Genomic DNA, 25104 nt, shown 5'->3' on the forward strand with positions numbered 1-25104 from the left:
ACACTGCCATCTTGTGGCCGATATTGATAACTGCAGCCAAGACTTCGCTGCCGTAACAGAGTGTCTTCGGAGGTGGTGTGATGTTCCTCTAAAGCTGCTCTACTCAGACAATGGTTCCTCCAGAGCATGTTAGGTTTCAATGAGTGGTGAGCTGTGAGGAACTGATCTCCTAACTACACAGATCACCAACATTAGGGAGCAAGTTTACACTAACTACTAGGATTATAGGGGTGGCAGGCTTTACTGCCCTCCGAAAAGCAAGTGTGCTGGATCGCTTTTCAGAATCTGGTTTACAGGCACTTAGGATATGATGCTGCTGCCTTAGGATACGATGCTGCACATGCCAAGTGGCTAGCACGTGGTTGCAGCACGGCCCTATTTACTGCAGTGGTTGTGTTTGGCAAGCGACATCGCCTAGCAAACTTGACAGGCGCTTAGGAGACATACTGCTGCCTCTTGAATGCCTTTTTTGAATCCTAAAGTGGGTTTTGTATTGCACTACTGCACCAAAGATGCATGCCAACTAGTTGGCACATGGTTTTATGCCTTTTTTTATCCTACATGGATTTTGCACATTTGGCAAACGGCACCATCTGCCAAACTCAAAAGTTGGTTTGCAGGTGCCTAAGGCATGATACTGCTGCCTCCTGAATGCCTTTTTTATGCTAAGGTTGATTTTGCATTGCAATAGTGCACCACAAATGCATGCCAAGTGGTTGTCACATGGTTTCATGCCTTTTTTCATTCCTAAAGCATATCTCGCATTGCGATACCGCACCACAAATGCATACCAGGTGGTTAGCATGTGCTTGCAGCACAGTCCTATTGACTGTAATCGTCGCGTTTGGCAGGCAGCCCCACCTGCCAAACGCGACAGGTGATTTGAAGACGCTTTAGGAGATAACACTGCTGCTTCCTAAATGCCCTTTAAAAAATCCTAAAGGGGATTTTGTATTGCAATACCACAAACGTGCACCAAGTGGTTTCCACGTGCTTGCAGCACAGTCTTTTCGACTGCAACGGTTGTGTTTGGCAAGTGGCACCACCTGCCAAACTCAACAGGCGGTTTGTAGACGCTTAGGAAACGATACGGCTGCCTTCTGAATGTCTTTTTTTTATCCTAAGGTGGATTTTGCTTTGCAATACCTCACTATAAACGCATACCAAGTGCTTGACACATGGTTTCATGTCTTCTTTTTCTCCTAAGGTGAATTTTGCATTGCAATACCATGCGCAAATGCATGCCGAGTGGTGGGCACATAATTGCAGCACAGTCCTTTTGACTGCAAAGATCACTTTTGTCAAGCGGCACCACCTGCCAAACTTGACAGGCGGTTTGCAGGTGCTTAGGAGACGATACTGCTGCCTCCTGAATTTTTGTTAATCCCAAAGTGGATTTTGCATTGCACTACTGCACCATAAATGCATGCCAAACGGCTGGCACATTATTTCATGCCTTTTTTTTTATCCTATAGTGGAAATTACATTGCAATACCAAACTACAAACATGTGCTACCCCCTGCCATACTCAACATGCTGTAGAAAATTTCCTGTGGTGTGTGTGCACAAAGCAGAGAGACAAAACAGTGCACACCGCTGATATGTAGAAAAACATTTATTAAACACTACTCACATAAAAACACTTTAAAACAGCATATAAAACCCGGCTGCAGTCGCTGTGTCAGGAAAGATCCACGATCCTCTCCACAGCATCCTTGCCAGCTCAGTAACACTCTCAACTCTACATTCTATTGCCATGCTAATACAACACAAGCCGTAAGTATCATTTTTAGCAGGGGTTCCCAGAGACTTGGAAAATACAAATCAAGGGTTCCTCCCAGGTAAAAAGATTGAGAGAGGCTGCCCTAAAGTCACACACCAGCATTACTTCAGCATGTGGGGGGTGGAGGGGATTTGACAAGTTTAGGTCTTTCTATGCAGGAACCCCACATGCTCGGGGATATGTAAAAAAAACATTTCCGCCACTTTATGTAAATTAGGCTTAAAATAGTATTAAACTCTCAAACAGTTTTTCAATATTGAATCCAGAGCAAACAAATATATATTGCCCTGCAAAGTATTTATTAAGTAGTTATTTATATGTTTGCCCAAAAATACTTAGGGGTCTATTCACAAAGCTGCCGAGGGCAGCCGAGTGAATGACCGATCAGAAGTGAAGTGAGCCGAACACTGTTCGGCTATTCACTTCAGGCTGGTACGGCTGAATATTGTCATCATGTTCGCAAACATCACCTCTCTGCTTCCCTGAACTTCCTGTCCAGTACAAGATCACAAGGGACAGAGCAGTCTCCAGCGACTGTTTATCTACTAGCTTGGAAGAGGAAGAAAGGAAGAGCAGGGAGGGGGGTAATGAATTGCCTTGCTGTGTCAGTGTGTTTGTGGGGACACAAACAGCTTCCTAGCACACACAAGGCTGGCTCCATAGGACCCCTGTGCTTTTTTCACAGAGGTGAAAAAAGCACAGATTCACAGAATGGGTGAAACTAGGGCATTGCAAGCCCTAATGTATAACTTCCTCTCCAGCAAGCAGTACAGTACCAGGTCTCTCTCAAAATCCCCTGAGACTAGCAGTCCCAGGCAGAGGTACCTTAGATCCTCAAAAATACTGCATGCGCTATTTTTTTTTTTTTTTTATAATTGACAGTTTTTATTAAAGTTGCATAGTTGAAATACAAAAGTACAAAACCTATGACATGCTTTGTGGCATCAAGATTAATTAACAGTTCACCAAAGAGCCTATTAGGTCCCGCAGTATATCAGAGGGCTGTTTCCATGCTAAGCACAAAATGGGGTAGTCCCTTTTTTTTTACATCATAACAGTCTTATAGTGTTAAACCTTGTCATTACTGTATGGACTATGTTTCAGTCTTTCCAGCAGTTCTCTATTTATGTTGCTCAATGGCTTGCGGATAACCTTTTATCTTGAAGCGTTTTAACTTTATTTAATACATACATAACTTAGCAAGAATAGAGAAATGAAAGAAGAAAAGAAATGAAAGTGTATACGAGCTTCTTCCAGGATGACCCTCTAAATGTACAGCATGAACCAGGTCTCCATCCAAGCCTTTGTCCTCTGCATCCCTCCCCTCCTAAGTAGTCCCCAACTGTGTCCATATACCTCTGTCTCCAATCAACCACTCCCTCTCCTTCAGTCTGTGTTCACTTCGTGGGCATGCCACGCTTTCCATACCTCCTCATGTGCCCCAATTGTATTGTTCAGCCTAGCTGTTAAATACTCCATCACCTGGACGTCCTTGATTCTAGCAAATAGTTCTAGTCTAGAAGGTGGGTAATTCCGTTTCCATTGTAGTGGAATAAGACAGCGATCATGCGCTATTTTTTGCAATTGCACTGGACCGGAACGCAGGCATTGTTGTTCCACGTGTTCTAGTGCGGGTGATCGCACTGTGGACATTGTGACTTCAATGCACCACCACACCCCCTCCCACCCCGGAACACAGGAGGGAGTTTTGTATGCAATACAGTGCGTTCCAACAGCTAACCGTGCTGGAACACACTGTAGTTGGTGTGAACAAGCCCTGAGTCTGTGTTCATTGTTGTCCAGCTTATACCTGTATACAGTCGTGTACAGCAATTAACCTCTGAATGCAGCACCTGTGGCTCCCTGGCAGGAGAAATATGCCAGCATGTACGTTGTAGGGCCACAGGTGGCTGTGTGCATGAGCCCTTATAGACTTGAATTAACTGCAGGTTTAGGGTTCTGAGTATGCAGGGTTTACAGTTTTCTTTTTAACTCAATAGACCTGTCTTTTTTTTAACCTATTTAAATACTGTGCAAACTACAGAGAAGTATCTATTAAATACAACCTGTCAAACATGGGCAATTCAAAGTAAGCAGTTAGTGAAGAAACCTAAGTAAGGGTTACTTTCAGTAGATCAAGAGAATCCATTAACAGTCAAAAATTAGCACTGTAGGGATTGAGCATTCCCTAACCTCATATTAGTCAGTGAGGGCTGCCCATCATATTAATGGACCAAGCTTGACTTTTACTTTTACAGGAAGTTAAGATTTCTGTATAACTTCAGCTGCCTTTATCTATTGATTTGGTGATCATTTTCACAAAGTAAGCACTTTATATATATTTTTTTATTATGTTGTCTTTGAATTGTCCAGGTCTATGACAGGTTTACTTTAATCTAAAACAGCCTCTTGAACTTGGCCACATACACATTTACAAATGTGCAACAAGGACCTTTTGGCGCCATACTCATAGAGAGGAAATCATCCCGCGCCAATCTGGATGTCACCAACTACCACAGCTCTGAACGCCATAGAGGTACTTGGAGGACTCCCTCCAGTCTTGCTAGTATCGTCATCTGCCCCTCCAGATTTAGATGAGTCCATATTCACTTTAGCTGACCTTGGGTCACCAGGGCCCTACACTTAACACATGCTACTTGTCTGGTAGACTTTGAGTTATGTGCATAGGAGATGAGCCCAACACTCAGAGGGTCCTCTTTTATTTGCCCACTCCATTTGTATCTTTTTACTCCCTTTGTGTCTCTTGATATCTACAGTATAAGGGACACTTCAACTGAAGTCTGTCTTCTCTACCTATAAGCTATTATTAGTCCTTCTGTCAAATGAGTATATAGCCCTACCTATATAAATCTCATGTAATAATAATAATAATAATACCTAAGTATCTCATCTAGACCATCTATTCTAAAACTGAGACCTGCCATTCAAAAAAAAAAACAAGAACCTTTAGAAACATTTCATTCTAGCATTTTCTACCTATGCTTTGCTTAATTGATGCTAGTGTGTGTGTTTTTCTGTGTGTTACAAATGCAATGAAAATCTGTTTAACAATTACATTAGTTTTCATTCATAACACAGAGTAGGTGAGGCCCAAGTGTGGCAAAGAATGTGAAGCCTTGATGAAATAAAACGGGAAGTGCTGATGGAGATACACAATTGGGTTACATGGTATTATTGTACTGGCAGCATTTCTCTGCCCTAAACTAACTGTAATGATCCACAGAAAATCTTTCCTAGATAGACATTCCTGCCGCTTAGCTCTGAACACATGATTAGACAATGTATGAACGTGTCTGAGCTAATGCAGTCAATGAGCTGTGAAAGTGAACATAAAAACACTTTGGATCATTTAGTATAACCATTTTTGACATTAAATAGGTTTTTCGCTAAAGGAGAAGTGTGAATGGAAACTCAAGAACTTAACAAATTGGCTCTATGAAACTCATTCAGTACTGTAATACTCTTTCCTAGAACTTGGGCTAATGTTACTAACATAGGCCTCTGGCCAATATCATTTCCTATACGAGCAGCAGGCTACTAGCCAATTTAAAGTGAGACTCCACCATTACGGCTAAGAAAATAAAAATCATACAGGCTTTCTATGCGCGCATGCATTTGATTTCAGTTTATTTTATAGTGGCCTTAGGCTTTTATCATTTTAATTCTGTACGTAGCACTATCTCTACAATTCCTCTGATTATAGTGTTCAGTGACTGATGCTAAACAAAATTAAAAAAATCAGATTTTCCTGCATACAGTGTTTCTGTATTGAGGCTGCTGTGATATGCACTGTGCATGCAATGGGTACAGTCAGCTTAGTCACTAAGCCTTAGGGAATCCGCAGCAGCTATTTTGTTCTGTGCCAGTCGCTCTTGGTAAGCAGTAATCTATGACAAGCGGGCAAAGTCAGAAGAACACAGAACATTGCATAATCATGAGAACAGGAAAAGAAATGTAAGTAAATACATAACCCCATTATATGGAGGGACTGTCCTAGTTTTGGAACAAAATCACTCTATCCCAAGGATATAGATAGCTTTTTGTCCTTGGGGACATTTCAACTACAGTCTGTCTTCTCTACATATAGGGGTCAATGAGCTATCATCATTCCTTCTGTCAGACCAGTACATAGCCCTACCTGCATATCTCATATAGACCATCTATTCTAAGTAGGCTGTCAAATTTGGAGGTGGCTTAAAAACTGAACTTACTCACTGGCGATATGGTAACATATTCCATGGTTCTCATTCCTACAGAATATGCTTTAATTACTAGGCTACAGTCTAACAGACACAATTATTTGTAAAAAAAAATAGTAAGCTCTTCCATTACATATGCTTAAAGAAGAACTTCTATGACATAGACAGTGGCTACTGAACAACCAGCAACTGTTATACAATTCAGTGCAGGAGTCAGGAATATGTCATTTACAATACAGAGTGCAGTGGTCAGGGGTATGTCACAATATAACCCAGCATACAGAGTGCAGGGGTCAGAAGAATGCCATATACAGCCAAGGTACAGATTGCAGTGGTGATGGGTATGTCATAATATAGCCCAGCACACAGACTGCAGGGTCAGGGGTATGTCATATACCGCATGGCATAAAGAGTGCAGTGGTCCGGAGTATTTCTTATACATCCTAAGATAAAAAGTCCAGTGGTCAGGAATATGTCATATATAGTGCAGGGGTTAGGAGTATATCATATTCAGCCCAACATACAGAATGCAGTGGTAAAGAGTATGTCAGGAAACAGTGTCACTGATGCAGTCCCTAAGAATTGTAATGTTCTAAACACCACATGTAGCATGTATGGTCAAAGAATAGGTGTTGGTCCCATGTCAGCCTTAAAGTCGCAAAAAAATGGGGACCATTTCCCCACTGAGTGAGTGGTATTTGTGTTTTTGTTTGCATTGGTACATGTCCCCCAGGGCAGTGCTCAGCTCCTCATACCCTTTATTTGACATTCTCCTGACTATTAGCCTTGAAAATGGAGAGAATTGATTTCCAAGATTAGCCTCCCATTAAGTTTAATTTGGTGTGCATCAAAGTTCACAAATGGTGAACTTTTTTTGCCATGTTCGACGAACACACCTAAAAACTGAACCCAAGCAAGTTCGGCCATTACTTGTTGCACATAATGTTTCCGTAGCTGCTCCACAGTTGTAAAAGTTATAGTGTTTGCTACAGGCTAAATCATGCTCTTTGTTTCCTATTTTCCGGCCTCCATTAATAAAGAATTCTTTAAATGTTAATTTTTATTTTATTTAAGTATGTTCCTTTCATTACTTTAATTTAGGTAATTAGGGGCACCCCACGCCAGCCCCCGCCCCCCCCCCCGCCGTGAAGTCAGCGCGCATGCGTGTGATGTCACCAGGCGCGTGCACGATGACATCATTGCGCATGTCCGGCCGTCTAATTGACTCCTTCCGGCGGCCATCTTGGTGATGGACGCCGGCAGAGAGGAAGGGAACGGATGAGGTATGCCGCCGTTTCCCCTCCTCTCTCCTGATACCTTTTTAGAGGGGGTCACACCAAAATCACTGTCAGTAATGTTGGTGTCACCCCTCCAATGGTTTCAACCGGGTGCGGGCCGCCCCCCCCACACCCCCCTTGTGACGCCACTGTAGGTAATCTAACATTAAATATTTAGTGTTTTTTTCCAGTGAAAAATAAATACTTTATTTTGGTCTTTGTCCTCAAAAGCTGTCTGAAATGTCTGGGCAATATACGAGCGCCAGCCTCGGCATTGGCCTATACACATACAGCACAGCAATTAATTCATAAAATGAACTCGGATCACACTAATCCAGCACGTTATTATTCTGAGTTGCCCCACTCAAGCGGCGGCCATATTGAGTGGGGCACGTGAGATTAATAACGTGCTGGATTAGTGTGATCCTAGTTCATTTTATGACTTCATTGCTGTGCTGTATGTGTATAGGCCAATGTAGTTGGATCTGTATGTGCGTTATAATTAATTGAATTTAATTGATTAAAAAAATGTTCGATTAATCGAACACGAAAATTTTAATCATTACCAGCCCTAATATATATACACATGGTATGATGTGCGATTCAGGATAAATGACTGCTCCTGGATGCTTCTATCCTGCATCCAGGAACAATTATCCATCCTGAACCGCATGTAATCACACCATGCTAACTGATGCAGCTGCGGTCACATTGTTATTTGGAGCCATCTTGGCACAACGGCCGCATCTGAACAGGCACACTCGGTATTCCTGTGGCAAGAATTCATAGGTTCTTGCCACAGGAGTCCCAGAATGCACATACAAGTCCCATGTAAATGCAGCCTTACATGTGGATTTGTTGAAAAGCTGTCTGTTGTGTGTGTTCCTTTCACAATGCATCCTACTCTAACTGATTCAGTGCCGACTGTACAGTAATTCTGGCTCTTGTCTCTGACATAATTTACAGTAATTTTTCATTATCTTGGTAAAAATTGCCTTCTGTCTCTTTTTAAATGCAACCTAGCAAATAGGCTTTTATGATGTGCAGTGTGTCTGTGCTGTTTCTGGCTGTTGTCTTTGTCATAATCCATTATAATATTTTATCTCTTGATAGAAAGTGCCTTGTCTCTGTCTCTCTCTCTCTCTCTCTCTCTCTCTCTTTCTGTAACGGCCGCCGCCGTCACCTGCGAGCAAGGAGGGAGGTAGTGGCGGCCAGCCGCTCTTTCGCTGGGTCGATTGCGTTCCAGGGTGGAGCGCACGCTCCGCATTTCCGGGTTTCGGGACAGCGTGCGTTCCACCGTGGAACGCGGAAGTGCGCCGAGACGTCCCTCGGCTCCTCCTGTCCATCAGTGGCCTATTTAAACGCCCAGTCGAGACAGCATGGCGTTCCAATATTGAGCCAGAAACGCCTGCTGTCTCCTGGGACCCTCCACAAGCCTCCAGATTGTGCCCTCCAGCATACCCCGGATCCGGATACCACCCAGGAGCCTCTACTGCTTCCATTGTGACACCTCCACTAAATTGCAAGTACTCTCAGTGCTTTTGCACTCATTCTCAGTTGGACTGTTACAAAGTTATCTGCATTGGCTTAAGTTACATTGGGGCTTTTGTACTTCCACCAGTTTGGGGATATATCATTGGACTCCTGCATTTATACTCTTCATTATCATTTGCCACTACTTCGCCATTTACTTGCATAATTAACCCCATCCATTTAAGCCATATAATTTAAACTGAGGCTGTGATGCAAGGAACTCTAACTCTCTGTTAAAACTGAGAGAGTGAAACCAGAGTTCCAACCCTGAGAAGCCTCCGCAGCTGAGATCCATGCTACCTCAGTCCGTACAGGCGTGACACTTTCTCTCTCTTTCTTTCTCTCTCTCTCTCTCTCTCACTCTCTCTCTCTTAAAGTACGGCCTACTAAAAAGGCTTTCAAAATGTGCAGATTGTCTAAGCTATACTTCTGGCTCTTGTCTCTGACGTAATACAATGTAATTTTTTATTGACAATAAAACTTGCCTTGTATTTCCTTCATACATAGCAGTCTAGTAAAAAGGCTCCCATTACGTGTAGCATGTCTATGCTATATTTCTGGCTACTATCTACATAATACTGCTTACACACTGTCCAAACACTGTGCTATATATCTGGCTATTGTCTCTGAAAAATGACTCTGTAATTATTATTTCTTCATGACAACAATGTGGGTTTGTGGTTTTGAAGTGCTTTTGTGTACCCTGTGTTGACATCTGTAGACAAACTTTGTAGACAATACAGTGTGGTACTGCACAAAAAGATTATCAAAAGCTATGCCCTAAAACATGCTTTGCCAATTGTTATGAAGTTATGGGATTTAGATTTATTTTATTTTGAAGTGTAAACTTTTCGACTTTTCCTGAAGTCTGCACAAAGCTTAAAGGTCAAATGTTGTATATATTTTTCCCGTATAATTTGCTTCCCTCACCCCCCTTTCTTACAAAAATGTTCTTACTGCTCATGCCATTCCATTCATTCCTGGAAAAGCCTTACTAATGGTAAGTGACCGTTCGGACCACAGCTTTTAATGCGGCTGCAGCACATATGTGCAGTAAGAAGCTGACATTTTCGCTAGAAAAGCTGTACAGGTTCGGCAGCAGGAAAAATAAACTCTTACATTAAAATTACAGGTGTAGCACCCCTTGACCCCCAGATGCCTGAGGTGGACCCCCAAAGCGCAGAGAGGGCTGACATTGTACTCTCAGGGGCAGATCTTTAGCCAGAGAAGGGATGTGTGATCAAAAAAGTTGGGCGTCAGTCACTTTAAGTGCCTTTTTAAATGCTTTATTACAGAACATCAAACTGGGAGAGAGGGTATAGGGCTCCAGACATCCATGGCAAACATAGGACAGACTCCAGATTTACCAATCCCTTCAGACTTCCACAATGTAGAAACAATAGGAGAACAGGCTGACACTGGGCAATAGAGCACCAGCTGAACAGGGATGGGCATGAGATCTTCCACAAAAGAGACACCAGACGTGCTCATGAGGTTCATATCAGTATCAGGCACCTCCAGTAGCCATCCAGCTTCCCTGTTTCTTTTCTTCAATATGTTCCAGACCCCTCCAGGGTCTACATGTGTGAACTCCTCCAGGCTAATCAGCATTTCCATCTTTAAGCATCCCAATCCCTGCCAAGCACATGGCAATCCCCTACGTATTTATGCACTCCCCCAGCATGCACCACTGGCAATGAAACTCTCAGTGATAGGCTGGTGAGACAAAGACACTCATAATGTTCTCTTAATGGCTGCCCCACACTGCAGCTGGGTCACACCCCACTCAGGCAGGTACAATCAATAACCAAACACCTGGAATGAACCAGATAATAGCCAACTATAAATCAGCTAGACTAACTACAGCTCTAGCAATGCTAAATTTTCTAGTAGCCACGCCACTGAAGGTGGTTTAAAGGAAAACCAAGAACAATATTCCAAACAGATCAGCACAGCGGATTTGTAACTAATTGCTCCTTTATTTGCATTTGTCATCAGTAAGCTTGATTGTACAGTAGATGAACAGTTTCATTAAATCAGTCTATATCATAGTCATAACTGCAGTGATGTCTGAACCTTGCCAGAGCTGCTCTGCTATTATGGTTCTATGATATAGAGAAAATTCATGACACTACATGTGTATCAATGTGATTATTAATGATGAATGCAAATAAAAGAATAATGAGTTATAAATCCTCTGATCGTAGAATAAGGTACTGTAGCAAAGCCCAGGTGTGCAGTCAGTTTTCAATGGTTTACCAAGAGAAACATACACACACCATCATTGCTGACCCGGATCCATCTGATCATGCTACTTGCCAGGATGCCTCTTGCTTCAGGAGAGAAAAAAACAGTTCTGGATCCTTTCAAATCTATATTTATTCAAGGCATAAGGGCAAACGTAGCAGTCTGTTTGTCTTCTTCGAGCTTACCTCTTGCTTCAATACTCTCTGTGTTGGTGATCCTGAACAAGCATACAGCTAGTAAAGTCTGAACTCCTCATTTGCATACTTGCTCCAGGTTTGTGATTTAAAAAGCACAGTAATGAATCAGCTTGAATGTCAGGCAATTAGCATTTTCAGAGCGAGATCAACATATTCCTCTTATGTCAAGAAATTACTAATTAGGTCAGGGGTAGGCAGCCTTGGCACTCAAGCTTTACTGAAACTATAAATCCCATCATGCATCTGCCTCTGGGAGTCATGCCTGCAGCTGTCAAGAGTCTTGCAATGCCTCATGGGGCTTGTAGTGCCACAACAGCTGGAGTGTCAAGCTTGCCTACCCCTGAATTAAGTGATGAAAGCTATGGCACACCCATCCACATAGCATTCACATTAAATGTTTGAGCAAGTTCACTGGTAAGGATTTGCAATCAAGGTTTCTTACATTTTTGGTGTATACCCGAACCACTGGTTTGTTCCCCAGAGGACCTCAACCACTTTTGTACAGTGCTCCACATCCAGCGGTTCCACTCTCAGATTGGCATGGTGAGTTTTGCCTGCTCGATTCTTGGTCAGATTTCCCCAATGCCTCGGAGGCCCCACTCCCGGCCCAGGGGATCCCAGTGTGCTCATTTGGCGACTGCTGCAGCGTTTTTGGGTGGAGGTCTCAGTGAAGCAATGAGTTGGCTTGGCAACTGGTCAGAGGTTTGCGAAGTATACCCATCCTTAATCATGAGGACTCCTATGCTGTACTGAGCTAAATATTAAGCCATGTATGCCCCTCACTGTCTTGGTGGGTGGCAAACTTGCCCTCTTCTGATCAAGTGCTCTATCTCCTATGTTTTCAACTGCTCTGTCCCCCAATGCCCCCTTCTTATTTTTTCAGATTTTTTTTTTGTGCCCTTCTGACTTTCTTCATGGATACCTCCCCATGATTTGGAGAACTTTCCCAGAATCCCGGGATCTAAAATTTTGCTTCATGGGACTCTGAGGTGTTTACCTGCCCTTGGCTGTTCTGGTTGTTAGCCCTGGTTTCCATGTTCGGTTGGTCTGTAATCTATTTCCAGCTTATTTCCTTAATTGTGCCTGCATATATGGTTGTAGCTTTGTTACTAATTTTTCTGCATTAGAATCTCATTTGTATGGTGCTGGGGGATGGGGGTCCATTTATTTTGTGGATACACCCCCCCTCCCAATTTGTTGTCTAAGGAAGGCCTTCCCCCGCCTGTGCTGTGCAATGCCAGAAGACTATTTTTTCACATTCTGTTGGTTGAAGATGAGTCCTGATACAAACACTCTAACATGACTGCCATTAAATTGACCTTTAAGCCTCAGCAATGTTTCTCTGCTTCCTGACACTTGCATTCTGGTTGCTGAGTTTATTCTTAGCTATACTTAAAATGACAACATTATTGTTTGTTGTGTTTATATATATCTATATATATATATATGTATATATATAGATATATACAGTATATATATATATATGCTTTCCTTATGGGTCACTTTCCCCCACTGGAGACCACGGCCTTTGTTCAAGTCTAATTAACCCCTCCACAGTGAGGCCACTCTCGCTGATTTGACCCAGACTGGTGCTCAAGCAGTGGAGTTTCCCTGCCCTCCCAGATTCTCATTTACTGCCTTGGTGTGTGTGTCCTTCTGTCACTTTGTTGTTGTCTTCTTGGTTGCTTGGTCTTTGTCTTCTTTCATCTCTCTCTTTCTTTGTCTCTTTGGCTTCCTCCTGTTTGGTTGGGTTGTTTTCTTCTTCATTTTCCCTCCTTGTCCCTCTCTTTTTACTTGATGCCTTTCCCTCCCTTGCACCCTCTTATTTCCCCTTCTTTGTTTCTTGTCCTGTGTTCTCTACTTTCGTTGCTTTGCCTTCTCTCACTAGTGGGGGGTCTTCCTATTGCTCTTCGTCTCACCCCTGCGTTGCCCCTTGACCTTGACCCTGTACGTTGCTGGTTGTGGGACTAGATTACAATGCCCAATACCCATTTCAAGATTCTCTAATCCAGTGCCACACAATGACAAATTAATTTTTAAATGGTGAAATGATAGTGAAACAAATACATAAATAGTCCAAGTCCAATTGACCAATAGTACAAAGATTAGAAACAGTGTGCACCAAAATCATTCATAAGATTCAAATGTCCAATAACTGAAGGAGATATGTGTGTATAATCCTCCGTACTTCCTGTGACCTCCACCGCATACTCCCTTAGGAATAACCCCCACCTTATAGTGTGACCTTACCTTACTAAGGTCTAAACATGCCAATCCACTTTGGTCACGGGCTGGAAGAAAACCCAATGTTAATAGTAGAAATGGGCCTCCTTCAACCTGCCTCTTTTGCTTGCTTTTTCCTATATGGCAATCTCCAGTGATAAACACTTGCGCTCCCAATCAGTTTACAGGATTCATATTATAAGCAGAGACAAAAAGCAGAGGACTCCATAGTGTACTGGAGAGACCATCACCTTTGAGGAATTTCAGCAGGCATTGAAACAGATGAAACCAGGCAAAAGCCAAGGCCCTGATGGTCTCTCAGTACAATATTACAAAATATTGGAGTCCTTACACCTCAAACAACCCCCATAATGACATGTCATCTCTTATCCATATCAGTCCATACTTACCAGAAATACACCTAATGATGACCTAGTTTGTAGATCTTGGTAGAGGGAACTAGGGATACAGGTATCAGGGGAGGATTGGGAGCTGATTATTATAAGATTGCATTAGGGTTTCCTGAATGTCCAAGTGTAAGAGACAGGTTATATATTGCGGACCTGGTGGTAGAGGGTATCTGCTTGACTACATTAAATGTTACCATATGTGAGTGATTTTTTTTGATGCTGTGCTCATGGGAGGGGAGGAAAGCTTCACATATGGTGGGACTGTGCTGCCCTGCAACTGTTCTGGCGAGTAGTACACGGAATCACTTCAGCAATCTCCAGTATTGAGTTAGAATTTTCTCTGGCTCATTTTCTCTTGCATTACATGTCAATTCCTGACTGCATTGTTAGCCATGCACATGATTAATGCTGCCCTTATGTGTGTCCCTATGCAAAGGAGATCCCAACGTGCTCCCACAGTGTTGAAATGGTTTGATAGATTGGACAGAATTTAGGAAATAACTTGCAGGATAGACTCACTAAATATACTGTACTACTACTTGGTCATCTTGCTTAAAGGGCAGATGAGTATAACGCCTATATGAACCCTCCTTCTTAGAAGTCAGTGCTTGTTCGATTGGGGGCTCAGTGTGTGAGTTGCCGAGGGTTTGGTTTGTCTGGGGTTGGTGCTTGGGGGGGATATGGAGGGGAAGCTTGGGGCCCTGCCTGCCCAGATGTAGAGGTGAGCACCATCCCATAGGTGAGTTCCTTTGCCCTGTTTTTCTTTCTGGGTTTTTGCTTTTAATCTGGTTGCCTAATGCCCCCAGCCCCCTCCCCCTCTTACCTGTGTACTGGTACATTTTTCTGTTCTTCTTTTCTTCCTTATTCAAGTTTGTCCTTGTGTCACTAACCGAGGATTGACCTTCCTATTTTGGGGGGCTGATAAAGATATACCATTAAATCGCTGACCTGGCTGTTCAGAAACTGATACTATCTGGTCTGGCTTGGGAAACTTTAGGGCCTACCTGCTTCACATTGCAGGGAATGGGGGTGTCGGAGTGTCATATGCTGTATGCTTATGTTCCATGTACAGGTGAAACTCGAAAAATTTGAATATCGTGCAAAAGTTCATTTATTTCACTAATGCAACTTAGCCATCTACCAGGAGATTTACCAGGAGATTTTGGAGCACTTCATGCTTTCTTCCGCAGACAAGCTCTATGGGGATGCTGACTTCATTTTCCAGCAGGACTTGGCACCTACCCACACTGCCAAAAATTTTCTGAGATTGTGGACCTGGGTTTTCATGAGCTGTAAGCCATAATCATCACAATTATGACAAATCACGGCTTGAACTATCTTGCTTTGCATATAATGAGTCTATCTCATATATCAGTTTCACCTTTTAAGTTGCATTAGTGAAATAAATGAACTTTTGCACGATATTCTAATTTTTCGAGTTTCACCTGTATAGAACTTATTCTATTCTCTGTTCATGTAATACCTGGCATGCTTTGATTTGTCCCTGGCTTTATTGTGTTTGTATTGCTTGTGAAAGCTTTTGTAACTTTTGTATTTTATCATATTTTGCATATCATGTTTATTTTGTTCTTTGGTAATCGTGCCTGACAGCTTCAGCTGTTCATACTAACTTCTGTTGATGATTGGACATATGTTTATTTTTGTTTGTTTCTTTGTATGGAAAATGCAATAAAAACTATAATGGAAAAATATGGCATGCGTTCTAACTCTTAAAAATTCTATTTAAAGTGAAAAATACATTAAGGTTTACCCAGGCTTTACCTCCAAGTGAGAGTTTATTGTAAACAGTCACCTTATATTGTGTCTGTAGGCTTGTTTAGGTGCCCTGTGGGTTTATTTATTCATCTGGATTCAAAGAAAGCACACGCCACATAGTGTTAATACATCTTTACGAAAATAGTCACCCCACTGCTGAAATAAAAGTAACCTATTGGTTCCATTACATATGTCAAATATTTTTTTTCATGTTCTGTTGCTTCTTTGGGTGTTCAACGTTTTGCTGCAACATCATATTTTAGGATATATTGCCATGTATTTGGTTGACTCTTGTACTGAATCATGACACTGAGGTTTTGTATGTTGGCTGTACTGCAGTCTCCTTCCCAGTAACCGTCACCAGAAAGGGTCAGGGGAATGTTTTTTTCCCCTTCAATACACACTTTGGTTACATCAGGAATGTGGAGTTTAAAGGACACATTGCTGTTATTAGGTAGAACACCATCCAGAGGCTGCACCAGCTCATAGTGTTCAGCCCAGTTAGAGTATGCTAAAGGAAACACTGGCCACTTCACTTTGGGGTTAGCACAGATAATAAGATAATTGCACAAATAGTTGTATGAAGTACTATTACTGTGTGCAGGCTTGACAAATATTTTTAGCACATAGGTTCCTGATTGTGGAACACGCACCTTCATTTCCACTCTGCCCTCTGTCTGTGCTATAAAGACGGATCTATTTTTTCTCTCTGGTGTAATTTGTACTTCATCAGAGTGTAATGTACAAAGAAAACTTAAGTCTTGCTTCAGTGCAAAACAAATGTTACAACATCCATCTTCAGTATAAATGATGGTGTCATGGTGAGAGGGCTGAACTAGTCCAGATTCCTCAGTCACCCAACTTGGACCAACAGGGCTATGAAGACATTGAGGGATCTTCATGCTTGTGTCAATGGACTTGCAATTTATTCTGTATTCCAGAGCAAAATGGTATACACCTTCATCGTCTTGTTCCTTGGCGAATAGCTGAAGTTCGTGTTGTCCAGTTTTCTGAGGATAAACATCAAGCTTCATCCCGCAGTTTAACAACTTCATAACTCCATTTCTCTCATTTCCATCCAATGAAAATGTGAAGAGCATATCACGACGACTTTCAATGGTAATGGATACTTTTCCTTTCGCTAAACAGAATGACAAGATATAGACCTTTTACATGTGAGATCATTTACGGATACAAATTAATTTTAGGGGAAAGGTTACACTTTTCACATGTGCATTTATTTCGAATTCTATTGGCCCAAGTCACTAAAAGGTGAGGTCAATTGCTTCAATGACCCAATAGGTAGTTCTTTTTGTGCAAACAACATGAATGCACATCAGTTTGTGCTTGTAAATTAACCTGTGCTAAGTTCACATTCATTTTTAGACACGTGTAATTCTTTTTTCGTTCTGAATTGAAATTCATCTGAATTTCTGTAAATTTGGACATTTGGATGCATTCAAATTTCTGAATGACAGAAATACTACACAATCGGAGGTACATATTTCTTCCTTTGAGTGTATACTGAATAATAGCAGACCCGGAAGGAGAAGGATTGCAGGTGATTGGTAATATGGGGGACAGAGGAGAAGTGGAGAGACACGTTCTGAAAAATACAAAGTAAAAGCGTATGTGGCTTATGCTTTATAGGGTAGCTGTGTTCCTTTGTATTAGAGAGCACAGTGGTGTGGATCGGCACGGCTATTCATGATTATAGAGGATTAAAGTCACTTATATATTGAAACTTTTTGACACTAAAAGGATAATTACATGTTATTTTCACATTTATATATATTCCTTAACAAAAGGAATCTTACGAAGTTGGACTGTTTGAAGTCAATACTGACACGTTGTATGGTGTATAAATGCATGTTATTTGTTTTTTTTTGGATTTCATTTATGATATTTGCTTTTATAACGCTATAGATTTTATGTAGATAGGTATAATTCATTTGGTTTATTTGCATTTCAAAGCGCAGTGCAGATATACAGTATAATAAGCGTTAAAATCTGCATTTTTTTAATTAACACATTTTATATTTTATAAAGCAGAGGTGCTTTAGAATTAAAAAAAATGGTAGTTGCAATTTTGTATATCAAATGATATTTGCATAGCTGGTAATTAAGTATTAGATAAAATAAATTTTAGCAAACAAAAAACACAATATAATCCCCAATTTCTTGTAGTGACCCTGCCTTATGCAGTTGTTTTTCTAATAAATTTAGTATGTGCTACTGCTAGGCTGTCTGTGCATCTGTTATCTATTTTTCTATTTTCCGAAGGTCCAACCTAAGCCTGGTGGGCTGATTGGTTCTGGCTCCTGCTGGAAGGAGGTTTCAGGAGGCAGTGTAGGATGATTAACCTTTAGGCCGGGTTCACACCTAAGCAACATCATTTGTGTGCATTTGTATGCGCATGTATATAGCGTGCAGTTATTTGCACGTTCATGCGCGTTTTGCACATTTTGACGCGCGTTTGATCTATGTGAAGTTGCGCCTTTTGACTGGCAGCTTAAGAAACATTACAGGGAATGGACAAACACTTTTACAAACGCTCAAAAATGTGTGTGAAAATGGGGAACATGCTCCTGCTGCGCGTTTTTTTGCGTTTCCATTAAAGTCTATGGGGGAAAAAAACGTGCTGTTAACTGCCCAAAGACGCTCACCTTTTCGGGCGTTTGGGGTTTTCCTGCCGGAATTTTGCTGCTCAGGCGTGAACAGGGGCCATTAAAAATCATGGGATTTCTGGATTTCTTGTCTTGGGCAATTAAAAGAGCTTTTCCAAGTGCTCAAAAATGCCTAGGTGTGAACCAGGCCTTATTATTATTATTTTTATTATTACAGGTATTTATATAGCGCTGACAATTTATGCAGCACTTTACATAGTTGCACATTCACATCAGTCCCTTCCCTCAAGGAGCTTACAATCTAAGGTCCCTATCTCACATGCATACATAGAGGGCCAACTTAAAGAGGAGCCAATTAACCTACCAGCATGTCTTTGGAGTGTGGGAGGAAACCGGGGTACCCGAAGGAAACCCACGCAAGCACTTTTTTTTCCAGTGGACAAGATAATATAAACAAGCAGGTCTGGTAGAGTAGGTGACCCCACATTCACCCAAAAGTGATAAACCTGAGTTACAAAATCAGCTACATTTCATAATTTGGAATTGGGCGGGGATAGTGTAAAATAAAGGTTCATCCTCCTCCTGCTTTCCAGCCCCAGCCCTGCCCTAGCGCCGGCTCCTAAAGGTCTGACAAAAAGATGCTGAACTAGCTAGAGATGCCTCTTGTTTTAAGGAACTAAGAAGTCTTAACATCGCAGAAGAGTTCCCCTTTAATCTCTAGACATTATCTGCTGAAAGCTGAACTCTGTCAGAGTTCCTAAAACCAGGACTGTTAAGTATTCACCTTTATTCCCTTTTATTTGACTGTTGTATATATATTTTGTCTCTTTTTATTAATACCTTTCTCTGTATATTTTCTGCACTGTTTCTTTTAATAAAGGATGATCTTAAAAATCGTTAAGCTTATCTCTATGCTCTAAATACAAACTTAAAGTATCCTTGCCTCTGTGAAGAGCGCTACTGTATAGTGAATCCTGTCATATTCCTGTCTGAGAGGACAGCGGTATCATAGGCATTGTTTAAGTGTTTTAAATTGTCGCAGCAGCATATTGCAGCATATTTACAGCAAAGGATGAATTTGGGTGCAGGTTTGCCAGGAGGTAGCCAAACCTCCTTGAAGGCATAGGGACCCCCACACATCGCAATGTCAGCTGAAGCCATTGTGTCCCTATGCCTTTAAGACACCTGCACCTAATTCATCCTTTGCTATAAATGTGCTCCAAGATGGAGGCTCTCATAGATTAGAGTCAGGACCGCACTATACAGAGGGGCCTTGCCGGGGCAGTGCGACTTCCACATATTCTGCAAAAGTTGTGCAACTAAAACCTCTTTTTTTAACCTTAGTAGCTAGATAGTGTATTTCTGCAGGCTGGCTGGTGAGTGCTGGGAAATGTCTCTTTTGGTTTCTTTCTCACAGGGTCACACATTTTTCTGTTAAATGAACACATGGTTATCCTGAAAGGATTTTTGGTGTGCTGGTGACATTTCTTCAATTGATGTGTGTTTGTGGATGACACACAGAGCTTACTAGCACACGCAAGGGTGGCTCCATAGGACCCTGCAAGGGAAAGGAGCTGTCTAAAACAGGATATCAGGACCAGTGCTCATGGGACCAGCTGATTCTGCAGGAAACTAAAACTTTTAATAATCTAAGAGCAGCATCCTTTGTACAGTCATATGCAAAAGTATATCCTCGTTGAATTCTATGGTTGTATCTATCAAGACATATTTAAAATCATCAGGTCCTTAGCAGGTCCATAAAACCATAGAATTCAAAGAGGGTGTACTTTCTTTTGCACATGACTGTAAGTGATTTAATCAGCATTTGAAATAGTTTATTTCAAATGCTGCTCGCGATATACTGAGACGCCGCAGCTGAAGTGGATCCCGACAATTGTGCCGGGATCCGCCCCAACTGCGTGACTCACAGCTGGCTCTGCCTATCTAGAGGCAGAGCCAGCTGTACCCGCCCCCTCACCCGTCCGTTCCCCCAGTCAGGGCTGGCGGATCGGAGCGGGGAGGGGGGAATTCAGGCCCTCCCCTGTCACGGCAGAGAGCCGTGACAGGGTCGAGAGGGGAGAGAACGCCGGTATGTGTTCACTCACCTCCCGATCTTCTGAGCCGACCTGTGACAGTCTCATTGTCACAGGTCGGCTAGAACTATGAGGTGAGTGAGAAGCACTCACCTCATAGTTCTCCTTTAATGAAGACATAATTCTTATTGAGAAAAGACTAATACTTCCAGATAGCACTTACCTGTTTCAATAACACATGTTTCTGGTTGACAGGAAACAAGCCCGGCATTATAAAACCAGCTTTTGAGGCAAGCACTCTCTTCAAAATGCTTTAAAGACACCAGGGGCTCCAATTGCTGGCATTCCTTTTCTTCAGGATAGTGATCTCCGATGAAGAGGGCAGGGTGAGTCAGGAAGTAGTATTCTTTGTAACTGGAGTGTGAAATGGAGTATATAAAGTATATAAGAAATCAAATGTACATAGCTATAGTACAAATGCATGGGCATAATACATATACTGGGGATGATTTACTAGAGGAGTTAAGCATCCAATCATGTAGGAATCAAATTCCTGTTTGTTTCATCTGCTCATGAATAGGGTATAACGACAATTTATTGAGTGAAGATTCGTAACTCCTTTAGTAAATCAACCCCAGTGTGTGCATATTCCAATGAAAATACCAATACTTTCAGAACCTTCATTTTTAATGTAACGTACTGGGGTTAATTTACTAAATTTTCACTTTGCACAGTGAGTTTTCACTTATCTTAGTGAATGATGTGAAACAAAGTGCAAATACACATAAAAAAATACTCGATCATGTGCTAGGAAAACCCCCCAAAAAAGGATTTTTGCTTGCACGTGATTGGATGATTGAAGTTTTGAATTCAACTTCATTCACTAAACTAAGAGAATTTCCTTTTTGCAAAGTGAATTTTCACTTAGTATAGTAAATGAGGTGAACTGAGGTGTTACTGTCACAATAGTTACGTTTTCAGAATAACCCTGTGAGTGATCAGTGATCGCTGAGTGTTTGTACCCGCTCTCCTTCCTCACAGCTGTCACAGGGGGCTGAGCGAGCGGAGCTCAACCTCCTGTGACAGCGCTGGCTGTCTGCGCCCACACTGCTCTCCTCTGATCTGTGAAAGGCTGCTGAGCAGTGTGGGAGGAGAGACACCGGCCACTCACAGCCCTCTCATCCCGCAGCGCTCAGCCTCCTGTGACAGTATCTCTCCTCCCCGCTGGGACACAGAGCAGTGCCCAGCGGTGAGGAGAGAAATCAGGGATGTACCATTATTTCGGCCGAAAGATGGCACTTTGGGCATTTTGCCAAAAGTGACATTTTCGGCCGATATGTTTCGGCGGCCAAAATGACGGTGCTTCTATTCACCCCTATATTGGCCAGAAAATGGCACTTTCGGCATTATGCCAAAAGTGCAATTTTTGCCCGATATGTTTCGGTGGCCGATATATCAGTGCTTCCCTAGTTGTAACGCTACATTAATTAATATTAACATTAATATTTTAAAGTGTATATGAGATTTTAGTAATTGGGTTTACATTACATTAAAGTATAAAAGCACAGCCAAAAAAAAAAAAAACCGGCTGCAGCTCTCCTCTAGAATGTCCTCCCTCACAGCTCCTGACCTCCGTGCCTCCAGGCTGCCACTACCTAATCTTCGCTGACCACGCTGCCAGGACGTCCTACAGCGGGTATCCCGCCAGCTCCCTCGTTAGGTCCCTGCTGGGAACTGGAGTTCCCTGACAGGCCATACCCCGCTGAAGCTTCTTCTATTCTTCACCGCAAAAAACACAGCGGGCGACGGGCAGCGGGCAGCATGCAGGGCCGGTGCAAGGATTTTTGCCTACACAGGCGAAAGAGCATTTTTGCGCCCCCCACACACATGTACGCGCGCACATGCCCTCGGGCGGCTGCCTATGCACCGCACTTGTAGTCAATTAACTCTGCCTCCCATCAATATTAATACATGTCTGTACCTCTGTACGGCCATGGATGGGAGTAGAGATCCACCGATACCATTTTTTTCTAGACCGAGTACATCAACTATAGAGGACTACGAATACAGTTCCCACTCTCCCCCACATCCCCTCTGTTCCCCCATCTCCCCTCTTGGAAAGCAGTGTGGGGGCAGAGACAGCCTGCGCTGTCACAGGAGGCTGAGCTCTCCTCCGTCCTCACACCGCTTGCTCAGCCTGCTGTGACAGCTGTCAGGAAGGAGAGCGGGGTACAAGCAGTCAGTGATCAGTGATTGCTGAGTGTTTTTGTAGATAATGGAGGACAGAGTATGGTTACTGTATCCAGGACCGGATTTACTCCCCCTGCCGCCCCAAGGCCAGGTTCCACAATACGCCCCCCCGCGCCGCCAACCCCCCCTTCCCATCAATTGAGAATGGCAATCAGATGGCATCGCATTTTTCCGCAGGCGGCGTGCCATCCTCTTCTCTCAGGTCCCATTCGCAAGTGTGACCGCTGCGACCCTGGTAGTTCCGCCAGTGCCTGTCCGGTTATTTTTGCTGTTCCTTCATTTCCTGTCCCGGAAATGCAACAGGAAGAGAGAGGTTAATTCCCCTCTTAGATAGCTGTCACTGGAACAGGTATCCCAATTGGAAGTGTTACCCTCACTTCTTGTTCCCGTGAACTCTGTTTGTTGTTTTTTTCATCCCATCTGTCTTAGTAATAACAGTCACTAGGAAAAACAGAAAAGGTATGTGCACCTAAGGAGGACAATCCTTCTCTACTCTTTCATAAACTAAAAACATTATGGCTATACATACAGTTTAAGGTATATAGATACTTTAACAGTCCTAGTCACGTCTGTAGAACAAGTTGTGCAAAAAAAACGTGTACAATTAAAGAAAATATATACAAAAAATTCCATTACATGCATTCTTCGCATACAGTTAGCAAACTTTTATATTTTTAGCAATGGTGGAGGTTAGTGGTCTATATATTACTCACCTGAATTCAAAACTGTCTGTTTTTTTATCTACACTTCCAGCTCCCCATGTGCTGTCCAGTAGATGCCAGCGGCCTTCCAGGTAAACCATATTCCAGGCATGATTTGTATCAGAGAATTTCTGCCCTATCTTATAACTGGCGCCCTTAGCATATCCAATGACTTCTTCACATTTCACACCTGCAATGCTATTGAAAATGTAATAATTGTATTAACCACTAAATCAATAACAATATTCCCCTTTTTTTACACTCATGTCCCAGGTTACAATGCCAACCAATACAGGTGCCCCAATGTCAAACAATACACAGTGCCCCAATGTCAAACAATACACAGTGCCCCAATGTCAAACAATACACAGTGCCCCAATGTCAGACAATACACAGTGCCCCAATGTCAGACAATACACAGTGCCCCAATGTCAGACAAAACACAGTGCCCCAATGTCAGACAATACACAGTGCCCCAATGTCAACCAATACAGGTGCCCCAATGTCAAACAATACACAGTGCCCCAATGTCAAACAATACACAGTGCCCCAATGTCAAATAATACACAGTGCCCCAATGTCAAACAATACACAGTGCCCCAATGTCAAACAATACACAGTGCCCCAATGTCAAACAATACACAGTGCCCCAATGTCAAACAATACACAGTGCCCCAATGTCAAACAATACACAGTGCCCCAATGTCAAACAATACACAGTGCCCCAATGTCAGACAATACACAGTGCCCCAATGTCAACCAATACAGGTGCCCCAATGTCACCCAATAAAGTACAGGTGCCCCAATGTCAGACAATACACAGTGCCCCAATGTCAACCAATACAGGTGCCCCAATGTCACCCAATAAAGTACAGGTGCCCCAATGTCTGACAATACACAGTGCCCCAATGTAACCAATACAGTACAGGTGCCCCAATGTCATACAATACACAGTGCCCCAATGTCACCCAATACAGTACAGGTGCCCCAATGTCAGACAATACACAGTGCCCCAATGTCACCCAATACAGTACAGGTGCCCCAATGTCACCCAATACAGTACAGGTGCCCCAATGTCAGACAATACACAGTGCCCCAATGTAACCCAATACAGTACAGGTGCCCCAATGTCAGACAATACACAGTGCCCCAATGTCACCCAATACAGTACAGGTGCCCCAATGTCAGACAATACACAGTGCCCCAATGTCACCCAATACAGTACAGGTGCCCCAATGTCAGACAATACACAGTGCCCCAATGTAACCCAATACAGTACAGGTGCCCCAATGTCAGACAATACACAGTGCCCCAATGTCACCCAATACAGTACAGGTGCCCCAATGTCAGACAATACACAGTGCCCCAATGTCACCCAATAAAGTACAGGTGCCCCAATGTCAGACAATACACACTGCCCCAATGTCAACCAATACAGGTGCCCCAATGTCAACCAATACACAGTGCCCCAATGTCAACCAGTACAGGTGCCCCAATGTCAACCAATACCATTGGTAAACCAAAACCTTTTTTACTGGCCTGCATTATTTGGCTCCAACACTTAATTTCGTATTAATAGCAAGTGTGACTTTTTTTGTGTATGCTTAAGAAGGGAAGGGCTGCCTCCAGGTGAACCTGCTCTGTGTGTGTGTGTGTGTGTGTGTGTGTGTGTGTGCATTGTTCTATTTGTTCTAATAGTTGAGAAACTTAGATATAGTTAAGGAGCACATTTATCAGAGGTGCCTTGACGTTGTGATGTGGCTTCCATATATATTTGCAGCTGTATGCAATAAATACTCTATTTTTAACCTCAGTAGTTGAAACAAA

General features: G+C 42.6%; 1 protein-coding gene across 1 annotated transcript in view; it reads right to left on the bottom strand.

The window, feature by feature from the left end:
- Positions 1–11695: 11695 nt before the first annotated feature.
- Positions 11696–25104, bottom strand: part of LOC108786099 (kyphoscoliosis peptidase-like) — a 15897-nt gene continuing 2488 nt past the window's right edge. The window contains exons 2-5 of the mRNA XM_018555323.1: positions 23290–23475; positions 20550–20740; positions 16625–16807; positions 11696–11949 (exon numbers count right to left, since the gene is read on the bottom strand). Of these exons, the coding sequence (XP_018410825.1) occupies positions 11696–11949; positions 16625–16807; positions 20550–20740; positions 23290–23475 (814 nt within the window). The remainder of the gene's footprint in view (positions 11950–16624; positions 16808–20549; positions 20741–23289; positions 23476–25104) is intronic.

Source organism: Nanorana parkeri, unplaced genomic scaffold (assembly GCF_000935625.1).
Source record: "Nanorana parkeri isolate BGI_ZX_2015 unplaced genomic scaffold, ASM93562v1 scaffold192, whole genome shotgun sequence".
NCBI classification, from domain to species: domain Eukaryota; kingdom Metazoa; phylum Chordata; class Amphibia; order Anura; family Dicroglossidae; genus Nanorana; species Nanorana parkeri.